The sequence below is a fragment of the Bactrocera neohumeralis genome, unplaced genomic scaffold, assembly GCF_024586455.1.
Source record: "Bactrocera neohumeralis isolate Rockhampton unplaced genomic scaffold, APGP_CSIRO_Bneo_wtdbg2-racon-allhic-juicebox.fasta_v2 cluster10, whole genome shotgun sequence".
NCBI classification, from domain to species: domain Eukaryota; kingdom Metazoa; phylum Arthropoda; class Insecta; order Diptera; family Tephritidae; genus Bactrocera; species Bactrocera neohumeralis.
In genome coordinates, this window is record NW_026089623.1 from 4,026,933 (window position 1) to 4,039,869 (window position 12,937).

A 12,937-nucleotide genomic window follows, 5' to 3' on the forward strand; every position below is an offset into this window, starting at 1 on the left:
GATAGTGAGGCCGCAATGTATGTTAAAATTCGTGTCAATCCCGGGCATCGTAAACGATGACTACTCCTCATGGACTTGGCATCTAAGATTAAAATCTATAATCGACGAAAAGCAGTTAATCCCATCGCATCAGTTTGGTTTTAGAAACAAGCATTCAACAATAGAACAAATTCACAGAATAACACCAGAAGTAGAAAAATCCCTGGAGGAGGGAAACGTATGCTCAGCTGTATTCATTGACGTTGCGCAAGCGTTTGAAAGGGTATGGCACTAAGGACTTATGCAAAAACTAAAATCATGTCTTTCGATTGAGTATTGTGCTCTTTTAGAATCGTATATCACCGTGAGATTTTCCCGCGTAAAACATAGAAATTAATTCTCTAAACTAAAAGAACTTGAAGCACGAGTTCCTCAGGGAAGTATCTTAGGTCTACTTTTATATATTCTGACTTACCGTTAGCACCAAACAGTATGACTGCCACTTTTGCTGATGACACCACATTACTACGCGTCGAATAAACAGCAGAAAAAGCTGCGCTAAACCTGCAACATGCAATCAACTCTGTAGTAAGTTGGACTAAAAAATGGAGAATAAAACTAAACGGTGGCAAATCGGTTCATGTAACTTTACAAAAAAGAATCAACCTATCAGTATACTAGATGTCTGAATACCGTATGCAAATACAGCTAAATATCTTGGCATCACGCTCGATGCTAGATTACGTTGGAAAGAGCATATTGAAATAAAAGGATTGAACTTAATCTGAAATTGTCGAATGTGAAATGGCTAATTGGGCGAAGGTCAAACCAGTCCATCCACAACAAATTACTTCTTTATAAACAAATAATCAAGCCGGTATGGTCATATGGTGCGCAACTGTGGGGATGTGCCAATGATAGCAGTATTAATATTATACAACGTTTTCAAAACAAGGTGCTAAGAGACATTGTAAATGCTCTTGGTACTGCAGAAATGCTGATATTCATCGAGACTTAAGGATGAATACAGTCGCCTAAGAAATAAGGAGTCAGGCAGATGCCCACTACAAAAGGCTTAATGCACATGTGAACGAGGAGGCGAGAAATCTTCTTTAAGACACATGCCGCTCTAGTTGATTATGTCGAAAAAAACCACATAGTTACGTTGGAAGCTAAAATATAAAGGAATTAATTATATACCATATATGTATGAATATTACTATTAATTTCTACATATGTAATTTGAAAACAATTTTTAAAAAAAACTGAAAACAAAATTTAAACTCAACTCAATACTCATATTTAATTTTGGTTTTACATTTTCATCTGTCAAAATAAGGTTTATTGTCATTTACTTTTTTCTGTAAAAATTAAGCTATTGTGAATGCCAACTACCTTTTCCTGCAAAAATTGTGTTGCGAATGGAAAAAACGATGAACTGATAATGCCTCCAGAAGATAGGTTTTGACAAACCAGTATACATATACACAAATATGTTGGCTAAGTATTCTCATATTTCAAATTTTCTTATGGTTAATGAAACTATGTTTGGGTATATTAATATATTTATTATATATATATACATACATATATATATTTTACTTAACGTTACAAATATATAAATTTTCTGTAATACATTTACATAGATTTAATAATATTTAAAAGTCTAAAGCCCATTCGTTTTCAGCAATAAATGAATCTACTACTTCTTTCATCGAAAAATTCGGTATTAGTTGGTCCTGGGTTAATTTAACCCTAGTCACAGGATCAAAGTGACCTACACGTTGCAGGTGTTCTTCAATATCTTTCCGTTCATATGTTATACCGGATGGAGTTATCACAGGATCGGTGAGAATTTCAAAACTAATTTTACCACACAAATAATCTGGGACATCGCGTTTCTAAAATGAATATAATTTAAAATTAAAAATAATATATAGCAAGTGTGAAGGAATAGGTCTTGGTGACCAATTTTTTTAATTGCCTATATATTAATTTTTTAAGCACTGCTATAAAATGGTCACCAAGATATTTAATGGTCATTAAGATATTTAATTATTTTTTGTTAACTTTGCTAATTTCTGCCAGTTTTCCTATTCTGTTTTTTATATTTGTTTCTAGCTCAAATACTTCTTAATATTAGCAATATATGGCACAGTTTTATTCAAGAGAAATGTATATACATATGTATATATGAATTAGCAAACTATACATATATACGAGTGTTAGATTAACAAAATTTAAAATTTGCCTCAGGTTGACGAACCCTTCTGGGAGAAATCAATCATCATCAAGTAGTTCTCGCCCTCCCTGGCACGTTCCGCAAAAGGGGGTTTACTTGACATTCTGATGTTACGAGACGAAATCTCTTCATTTAGTTTTACAAATTAATGTTCTGCCTCCTTTATTTAGGATAATTTAAAAAATGTTCGGAAGGATATCATAAAGGCCCTTTAAATAGTCCAAGGATATCTCACTCCATGCAATATTTATTGCTGTTAATTGGGGATTGGAAAAGGGTGGTTAAATCAGTCGGGACCGCCGAAATTAATTTTTTTTTTATCCGAAAACACGACCGATGTCTATTAAATTTTCAATTCATGTGATCGCTGCAAAACTGTACAGGGATGTTGTGGAATCTGATAGTAGTCGGAATCAATTTTAAACCGATCAAAAAAGTAGTAGATGTCATGAATTCAGTTATTATTGGTTCGATGTTGGAAACAGAATTTGTATTGGTTTTGGGTGTCATTGAAACAAATTGTATCGGTTTTGATAGTAACACACAAGTAAATACGAGCTAAATTCCTTTCCGATTCTCCTGGAGCATCAAAAGAGTTACTGTGATCTGTTAATATTTTCCTCTTATTTTTTTCGTTTTTTCTTATAAAGGAAAGTTTAAATTGCCGAACTCATTGTAAATTTTATTATAATTGCTTTAATTAGATATGTTTTTAAAATAAAGCCCTTTCTGCTTCTTTTGTCGCCTTTATTTGGCCTTCCTTTTGAATTTTTTAATATAACGCCAGATTCCGTAAAAAATTGTTAACGACATTTTATCTTTTATCAATTTTGAAAGCAATAGCTCATGCAGAAAGGCTTTGATCTGCAAAAGCTGTAATTTTGGCCTTTTTGACATCATAAAGTGCATCTGCTCGTCCCATATTCAACAAGTTCTGAAATCTTTCCAAAATTTCTTAGATACCAATAACAATTTTATTAATTTCACCTAAACGGACCTGCCTTAACAATTCCAATACAATATGCACCTCTTCAAGTGACGCAAATTTAAAAGCACATTTTCAAGTTGGTCATTAATACACCTCATATATACAAAATTTTGAAAGGAATATTTTTAATTTTCACAACCTTTTTTTCAAAATAGTTCCGTCTTTTAAACCAACCGAAATCGGAATATTTGCGATGTCTAAATGAAGAAACATATGCTCGAATCTTAAAAATTAATTATGTTCCTATTTAAGTACAGCGATGTGTATCTATGCCTATATGAGTACTCCGAGAAGAAACGCTTTTCAAATCCAGCTGCGCCTAGAGTATTATGACATATCATTTTACTGTTCTTTTCTCTAAACCTGTGCACAAATCTCTATCGGCTGTTTCCATGTTTTTACTATTTTCGTGACAGCGCCCCAAAACAAGGTAAAGTCATAGTTACTTCCCAAGACAGCCCGATATTGATAAGTCTCTGTGCTAACGTAGATGAAGTAATCTCCTACATGCTAATCATCTAATGAAGAGAATATGGTTTTCAGAAAACAATGGATTAGAGTGGCAACTCATACACACAGGCAGGATGTCCAAAAACTAACCCTGCCAACAATCCAAAAGTTTTTGGTAACTACTTGAGGAGCCGCTTTTATGAGTAATCTCCAAATGACTGTAGTCCAGGTGCTCCTGCATCGGCAATGGCAATTTCGACCCTTCTAATTTAGAAACAATAAGGGCCTCACAGAAAAATACACTTGGGGTACTCACAACCCGTCGTAAAGCATCGTAAAATCGTAAAATTATAAATTTTTACACTTGTTTTAAAAAATTGTTGTTGGATTTCATACAAAAATGAGTTTACACATTTACAATTCTCAATGCTATATCATTATAACTTATAACTTTATGAGACTTGTGAAAACCCTAACAATGATAATTGTTCATTTAATTTATGTTAAGCCATTGTAGCAACAATGTTATCGAAAAGAAAAATTAATGGTATTCACACCAAGAGCCAAGAGGGAAGGCTTTGCTGAAAACGAATTTACCTAGTAATGTGCCGATCCAGTCAATACACTATCACCTCCCCATCTCCAAAAAAGCAGAGAATTGCAGAAGTAATATTCATACCAAAAATGGGAGAAAGGGATTACTTATTGGGCAAATCTTATACGCGCATTTTTTTACGCTTAGTACTGTGAAAAATTGGTTGATAGAACCTCTAAGTAAATATCACCAAGTATGAGTTCTTAATTGTAAAAAGAGGGCATTCCGCCTAACGGTTTTTTATTTATTTTTCTTATTATCAGATAGTAAAACTCATATCTTGCTTCCAACTACTTAAATGCTGTACAAAATGGTCTCGTACGACTTTTCGGAAACTTAAACGTTTAAAAGATATTAACCGTTGAAGTTTGACAGTTTTAAGGCAAATTTGTTTGTTTATTTTGAATTTTCATACACTACAACTGTATAGTTTTTTGTTATAGTAGAGAAGTGGTAGTTCTTGGATATACCCAGCAAACACTGTCTCTAACATTAGAGTAAACGCTAGATTTTACATTAGAATTCTAATATAGTTTTCTAATGTTTCTCGAATCGAATTCAAGCTTAGAGAACAACATTAGAATTTGATTATAGAATGATTACAGAAACACTCGAAATGCACTATCGATATAAATGCTAGTTATCGAATACAATAAGTGTCTGCTGAGTCGCTCATTCCTAGTGTCAAATAAAAATAATACGTGCGCAAAGTGCTTTAAATTTTTTTAGACGGTTATTATTACAAAATTACGGGTAAATATAATTTTTAAATGCATTAAAAAAAAGTTTAAGAGAGAAAGCGAGCAGATTGTGGACATGCTGTTTGATTATCGTGAGTTAAGGAATGAAACCCACGATGCACTTGAGTCAGATGCAGATTCGCCGCCAGCTCTTAAAGAATTGCGAAGTGACAATATCGAATGTGATTCAAGCGGCAGTGAATCCGAAAAGGAGTTAAGTGAATCAAATGATGACACAGATAGTGCTTCTGATGGTGAAAATTCAAGTTTGCCACAGGACTTAACCGAATGGACAATTAAACATAATATTACGACTTCTGCGACGGACGACTTATTGAAAATTTTAGGAAAGAATGTTTCAGGACTTCCGTTATGCTCTAGAACTTTAAGAAATACACCAAAAAAAAATACCTAAAGTAACAATGTGTTCGGGAGAATATGTTCATTACGGCGTTGAAAGTGCTTTGACCGATTTTTTAAACCAGAATGACTTCAATGATATCCGGTTAGATTTAAACTTTAATATTGATGGGCTTCCACTGGCAAAAAGTTCTAACCATCAGGTGTGGCTAATTCTAATTAATGTAAACGGGTGGGACGATGTGAAGGTTATTGGAGTGTGTTGTGGGAATAGCAAGTCAGCAAGCGCAAACGAATTTCTTACAAAATTTGTAGATGAACTACTTATTTTAATGGAAAATGGAATATTTTTTAACGAAAAACATTACTCTGTAAATTGTCGAGCTTTTATATGTGACGCACCTGCGCGTGCGTTTATTCTTGGTATCAAAGGTCATTGTGGATATTCGTGTTGTCCTAAATGCATACAGAAAGGCCAGTCTAAAAATGACAAAATAATTTTTGTTAAAGAAAATAGTCTTCCTCGAACTGACACCGATTTTCGTGCTCGTGTTGATAGAGCCCATCATGTAATTTTAGAACCGATGGTAATTGAAAAGGTAATCGTTTGCTTTGGATTACATGCATGTAGTCTGTCTAGGAGTTACAAAGACTTTATTGTTGACCTGGATAAAAAAACGTAAAAAACCTTATTCACTTAAGCAGAAGCAAATTCAAGCATTAGATTCAAGAATAATGTTTATTTGCAATCAGGTGCCGCGAGAGTTTGCTAGGCACCCACGTTCTTTGAAAGATGTTGAGCGGTTTAAAGCCACAGAGTTTAGGAAAAGCATCAGAAAATACTCCTGTAACTAAAAATGGTAAAAAATTAAATTTTAATTAAGTAGTAAAAGGGAAATATCTTAAGTATTTTGTTATTTTTCAGATATTGATTGGCTTGAGAAAAGGATATTGGACCGTATAAAACAGTCGGAAAATAAAATACTGAAAGGTAAGAAAATGGCTATGCGACTTTTCTAGCTGCGTATATTGGCGTTTTACCATTCAGTCTTATGTGACAACTTATGAAACGTCAAAAATATGTTTTTTAATGTTATACGTTTTTGTATTACAGAATAGACCGAAATCAAAAATCCTTAAAGAGGGCCCTGACACGAATTTTGCAAGAAACAAAGCAGACTACAAAGAGAAGCCACAAATCACGAAGTGAGCTGCTCCTGAAAGTTCCATTTGATAACTTGGAACAATTTCAAAATTTTGAAAAGGATATAGAGGAGCATTCCAGCAAATTTAATGAACTGGTAATATTTTAATTAACCAACAGACTATCTAAATTGTTAAACTTGAACTCAATGCATATCTTTCCAGAAGGAGGAATTTTTTACAGTATCTGGCCACACAGCTGAAAAGTTCGTAAAAAATGCTTGGCGCCAAATTTTTACCGATGGTGTTGCGCAGAATTTGTGCTGGAAGGGTACGAAGGATAAAATGGCTGTGAGACCCTTAAGTGTAACAGCTGCCTTAAAAAGTATAGTTCTTCACATTTCCGAAATTTTACAAAACTAATTAATTTGTTTTAGGTACATTTTTGTCTAAATTCCCTCATGCGACAGATACAGACTTTGAGCGCACGTCTATAGTCTTCTTCCAGCATGCTAAAGGACGCTACATGAAAAAAATGGCATACGACTCCAAAAAAAACAAAAACGTAAAAATTTAACTTAAAAGAACATAATGTGATCTCATTTTAATTTTTTTATGAATATTTTTGTGTTTGAATTTGAATTTATAATTTTAATTAATTCACTAGAATTTAATATAAAGACCTTTGTGTTGGACTTTTTACACACAACTATATTAATATTAATGTAATGAAAATTGAGGCAATATGAAATAAAACTGTTTTAATTTGAAAAAAAAAAAAATATTTTTTTATTAAACGAAATCCAATAATAGCTCCAAAACAATTCAAAATCAACATTAGAATCCAATTAGAATTCAATTTTAGAATACGATTAGATAACTAATATTTTTCTCGATATCGAGAACTAAGTCCCCTTTTTGTAGAGAATGCTATAGTTCTCGACAGTTTTTCTTATAGTTTTCTAACGTTCTACCTTAGAGAAATATATTAGAGTTCGACTCGTTCTCTAATCATTCTCTAACTTAAATGTTAGCTGGGTAAATATATTCTAGTTCTATAAATATACTCAACGGACGAATCTTTAACCTTTATACAAGTGTACCTACACCGATATGTATACTTTTAATTTTAATGGTAGAAAAGATTTTTTAACTCACTCGTCTTCTATCATCTACTTTTGCAAAAATATTATTAAGCTCCTTAATGTGATCATCCTGTAAATAGAGAATGAAAAATATTTTGAATTAAAATAAAATTAAAGTTTGATTGACAGTTATATGCAGTTTTTTCCAAGATTATAGCCTTGCCTTGGAAAATAAATGTCGTGAAGATATTTTACCAAATACTCTATAAGGCTGCTATATGATATAGTGGTCAGGTTGATTGATGAAAATATTTTAAAATTACTTTTTTCTGATTGTTCAGTTTATATGGCTACATGCAATAGTGGTTCGATATCGGCAAATTCTCAGCTTCTTTGACGAGTGTAAAATTTCAAATTGACATCTCAAGAACTGACAGACTAGCTCGCATGTATACGAAGAGCCGGACATGGTTAAGCCTACTCAGCTCGTTAAGCTGATCATTTTATAGGGTTTCCGGCGTTTCCTTAGAGGTGTTACAAACTTCATGACAAACTTAAAACACCCTGTTCAGGATATAATTTACAGTCGATATCTATATTCAACTGGTCGTAGCTTCGGCCACAAGTTCATACCAAAGACTTTAACCTGGTACCACGGAGAGCAGTAGCCCCTGGAGTTCGCTCCAGTCTGCTCATTGGGTTTGGCCCTTTGTGGAGATTCGTGGTGGCTGTGGTTAAAACCCAAATCGCGGGAAGAACTGACTTTGTCAGTCGAATGTGGGGTTGCATTGCAAGCGGGTGCCGGACCCAAAGTACGGCAGAGGTTTTAGATGGGCCTCGAGCCCTACCAAGGTGTCCATGCCACCCTGCCAATTGGTACTGAAAATGTTTACCCAGTTTTCAGGGCGCTGATCGACGCATTGTATTGATCCGTTATGCTTTTGAGCACCGTGGAGTTAAGCTGTCGACAGCAGGATCCCACGTTAAACACAATCAGACGTTGTTCAGTAAATTTGGCATTATAGTTAACCAATTGCGATATTAATTGCAAATGAACTTCTTTGACTAAAAATTACACGAATGTATGCTGCAGCAGAGTTTTACAAGCTTTCCTCCTTAGAATAATCATTGTGAGTGAAAGCTGTTAAAAGTTTGAGGAGCTAAGTTAGTTGTAAACACATTAGTTTTATAAAACGCAATGCTTGACGCTACAATTTAGGAACAGCGTAGAGGTTGCGGGTATAAATTGTGGACACATCTACATGGCCGAACATGTAATTAAAAATTGTTAAGGTTATTTCAAATTAATTACGAACATTACATACCGAGCATGTAAGGCAACAAATAAAGTTTTTAAAAGTTATCAAGATTATCTCAAATTAATTAATAAATTTATATTTGCATATTCAAAATAAACTAAAATACTTACACATTGTTGCTCAAATTCTTGTTGTTTTTCTCTTAATTCATGTTCATGAATACTTTCGTCGATTTTCAATCTAGCTAAATTTCTATCCATATCTTCTTTTATAAGCCTGAAAATCATTTAAAATCATTATATATAACAATTAATTCTATAATATTGAATAAGTTTTACCTATTTATATACGTTTGCAGTTCAATTTCTTGACATATTCTTTTTTCTTCTAACAAACTCCACCGTTTCTTTCGTGCGAGACGTAACTGCCAAGTAATGTCATCTCCAAAATTCTGTTTCTGCTCCTTTGATAAATCAAATGCTAGAAAAATTATTTTTTCATAAAGCATATTCCAATACAATATTTTTTATATATTATATCTTGTATACTACTTTAAGTATTTTTCATTTAAAGAACTTTACCAGTTGTCCCATTTATAGGTATGTAGAAGTAATCATGATGCAATAATTGGACTTATGATATGATATAATTATTTAAGTTATCAACTATTCGACTAAAAGCATTTAAAACTTATCGTGTTAGATATAGAGTTTCATATATCAAACTGATAAAAAGGATGGAGTTAAATAACTCGGTTAAAAATATAGGTAAATGTATGAAACATTTTACACATGTTCTCTCATACTTGGCACGACCACAAAATACTGAAAAACTGCTTTAATTAAGCCTCAAATTAAGGTACAAAGCTGTAATTTGGTAAAGGGGTTTAACTTTTGATCACATATATCGACTAGTTTTCAGTTAGGTTGAGAGATCTTTGCGATTAGGATAAACACCTGCGAACTCTCCAACCCCGGCTATTGTATATAAAGTATATAAACGCTTTGTCAGAAGGAATTGCTCTCCGATATCGAAGGATAACACTAGACAACGCTGACATAATTTTTAACGAAGCGCTGAAACTTGAGAGTATATAACTTTTTCGATGGTTGGAAAACTAAAGTCAGATTCTAATACACAAACAACCACAAAGAGAAGAGCTGTGCAGTGATTTGGCCAGAGAGTTTGGTTATGATACTGTGGCTTTTGTAATTCAAGTCAAACAAACAGAGCCTGGTTTCAACTGGGGCAAAGGCAAATTTTCAATTTAATAACCAACCGTGTTGCTAACGGATAAGGCGATATTTTTTTTTGGATGCACCAGAGGCCAACGGCATAATTTTTTGTTGATACAGTTAAGCAAAGACAAAGTGGTTGCGGTCGCTATTGCGCCCTGTGGAATATCCGCCACCTTGGTAAGTGGTGGCAGAACCGCACACTCAGCATTCAAACTCCCGCTGATCCTTTCAAGTGAAGAAACGTCCATTTGCAGAATCAGCAAAATTAGTAGTCGCGGTGCTCTATTACAATGATCGTGAGGAACAAATGCACATTGTCGCTCAAGCGAGCGATTGAAGCACTGGATCGCAGCTTGCAAGTCATTCGGGGCAATCGAATTTTGATGGGTGGAGTGGTCCTTTGCGTCAGGTGATTTCCAGCAGACATTGCCGATCATGGGCGAGATACCGCGACAGACGTGATAAACACTTACCTCAAGGCTTCGCTGTCATGGGCTAAGGTAGAGTGCTAACAGTTGAATACTAACATAAGGGTTAAGCTCTTCAATAATCAGGAGTGTGGACTCTTTGCATAAACGCTTTTCGAGGTCGGCGAAGGTTGCATGCTAATGATTTCTAACGGCCAAATAACCTTTTACAGCCAATTTAGCAATGTTGTTAGCTCGGAAGATAACCTTATTACTGAGGTATTTCCGAGTTTACAAGATAATCTGACTAACGAGGAGTGGTTGTGTGAAAGAGCTATCATGGCGCCCAAAAAGAAAATCGTAGAAAAAAATAAATAAAAGAATATTAGATCAATTTCATGGATCGATGACAACTGACGACGTCACTATATACCCTGCGGAGTTTTAAATTCCCTCGACCTTTGTCTTACTTCTACATACAGCTCACGTCTGTACGTCTGTACGTGTGCGAAAAACTCACACACCAGTTGTCAGAAAGTAAAATAAAGTAGTAAAGTTTTCGCGATAATTGCTTGAACAATATAGTACTTCAACATTATACTCTTGTGCTTGTGCTATTTAAACTGGTACATAAACAAATTGAGATATAAAACAAGTATGAAGGCGCATTCCGAGGGACTATCTATCAGAAGCGCAACATACTTTTCGTAAAGTCAATGGATACTGCCCTACATACTATCATGGGTTGAAGAAGCCATTAGGGTTAAGGATTTCGCTGTTGGGACCTTCCTTGAGAGCTTTAAACCACGTCCTGTCAGAGGCAGTCGTTACTGCTCTAGACGGTTTTGGGGTTGAATCAAACCCTAAACACTTCATTCTCAGTCTTCTGTGGGAGAGAGGAATTGAAACAGATGGGGCACCGCGCGCGTGCTACGTAACGTGAGTAGGGGTACCCCACAGGGTAGAGTTTCTCTCCTCTTCTATGGATCCTGGTCTTTCACGAACTCCTTAAAAGCTCGAGGATCGTGGCTGTAGGGTGATTGCCTATGCAAACGATGTAGCATTTAAGCACATGGTCAAAGAAAAGTTCCTTAGTACCGTTTACGAGTTGTCGCAGGGGTATATCAGCGTCGTAACAAACTGCCCGTCGGAAGTGGTCTCGCCATCAGCCCAAATAAAACCAAGATGGTTTTATTCACTAGAAGATATAAGATCCCAGTGGCACCGCTAATGGGAGACATTCACCTGCAACCGGTGTATACAGTGAAATATCTACGGCTCATCCTGGATAAGAAGCTTTCATGGAAGCCAAATATCGAACAGAGATGAAAAAGGCATCGATTGCCCTATACTGGTGTAGAGGAGCCATTGGCAAGAGGTGGGGTCTCTTACCGAAAGTGGTCCCCTGACTCTTTGACACTATTGTCAAGCCCATTATGTTCAATGGAGTGTTTATGTGGTAGAAGGCTTTAGAAAAGACCGCAGTTACAGGAAACTCGAGAGCGTTCAATGGGCGGCGCTCATCAGCATGTGTGGTACACTAAGCTCCATTTCCAACCATGGCACTTAACGCCATTTTGAACATAATGCCTGTAGACATCGCCGGAAGGTGTATGGCCCCGAAAATGGCTATTAGACTCAGAGAATCTGGGTTCTTAAAAGAACGCGTATCTGAACACTCGGATATCCTCATATACTTTGACTGCATATTTAATCATCTAGCGGGTCCTTGTCTGCACATTTACCGCTGAGGGTGCTATGGGTGCGAAGAAGCCGTTGGGCAGTGAGCTTCTTTACGGATGGGTGAAAGCTTGGTGGAGGGATTTACTGTCGGAAGCTTTCTATCAATTCTGGTTTCAGACTTCCTGACTGTTGCAGTGTCTTTCAAGCTGAGGTTGCAGGCATAAAAGTTGCAGTAGATTTGCTGCTCCGGAGTGCGGCTTCCTTTAGAGAAGTGACCATTCACGCAGATAACAGAGCGGTGATACTAGCCTTGAGCCCATTTACAGTACGTTCAGGGTTGGTCGAGAAGTCCCTAACCTCGCTATCAATAACATCGAGTGTCTGTGATAAGACTGGTGTGGGTGCCGGACCATAGCGGAATCGCACGTAATTGCAAAGCGGTTGAGCTAGCAAGAAAGGCAGCCTAGAACCACTATCGGCAGAATGGTAACGGGTCGGTGCTCCTGTATTCTTTTGTGTTCTACTACTGGATAGCTGTGCTTCGCGGAAGCTTGGCCAGCGTTGAGCCACCATCGGTACTTGCACAGTCGCTAAAGTTTTCTGGCCCAAAATTGATCGCAGGGGATCTAGTGCTCTCTTTGCCCTCCGTAAAGATCTAGCTTCTCCCTAATTGTGGGGCTTTTAACAGGCCATTGCCCTTTTGGCGTACAAGATGTAAGGTTGGGAATCTTACCCCGCGCCGTTTTAGAAGCTGTTTGGAAGAATTTA

General features: G+C 36.0%; 1 protein-coding gene and 1 long non-coding RNA gene across 6 annotated transcripts in view; one reads left to right on the forward strand and one right to left on the reverse strand.

Moving 5' to 3' along the window:
- Positions 1-1,526: 1,526 nt before the first annotated feature.
- The window catches only part of LOC126764881 (E3 ubiquitin-protein ligase CHIP), a 40,316-nt gene continuing 28,905 nt past the window's right edge, over positions 1,527-12,937 (reverse strand). For 3 of the 4 annotated variants that reach the window (XM_050482529.1, XM_050482527.1, XM_050482530.1), the window contains exons 4-7: positions 9,180-9,321; positions 9,012-9,117; positions 7,656-7,712; positions 1,527-1,880 (exon numbers count right to left, since the gene is read on the reverse strand). In XM_050482529.1, the coding sequence (XP_050338486.1) occupies positions 1,638-1,880; positions 7,656-7,712; positions 9,012-9,117; positions 9,180-9,321 (548 nt within the window). In that variant the 3' untranslated portion in view covers positions 1,527-1,637. The remainder of the gene's footprint in view (positions 1,881-7,655; positions 7,713-9,011; positions 9,118-9,179; positions 9,322-12,937) is intronic. The other variant, XM_050482528.1, reaches the window with a different exon arrangement.
- Positions 4,796-7,249, forward strand: LOC126764944 (uncharacterized). Of its 2 annotated transcripts, XR_007668141.1 has the most exons (6): positions 4,796-5,007; positions 6,108-6,214; positions 6,280-6,345; positions 6,469-6,655; positions 6,723-6,882; positions 6,935-7,249. It is a non-coding gene; the product is annotated as an uncharacterized LOC126764944 (long non-coding RNA). The 2 variants fall into 2 exon arrangements; XR_007668140.1 differs by having other exon boundaries at positions 4,798-6,214; positions 6,935-7,248.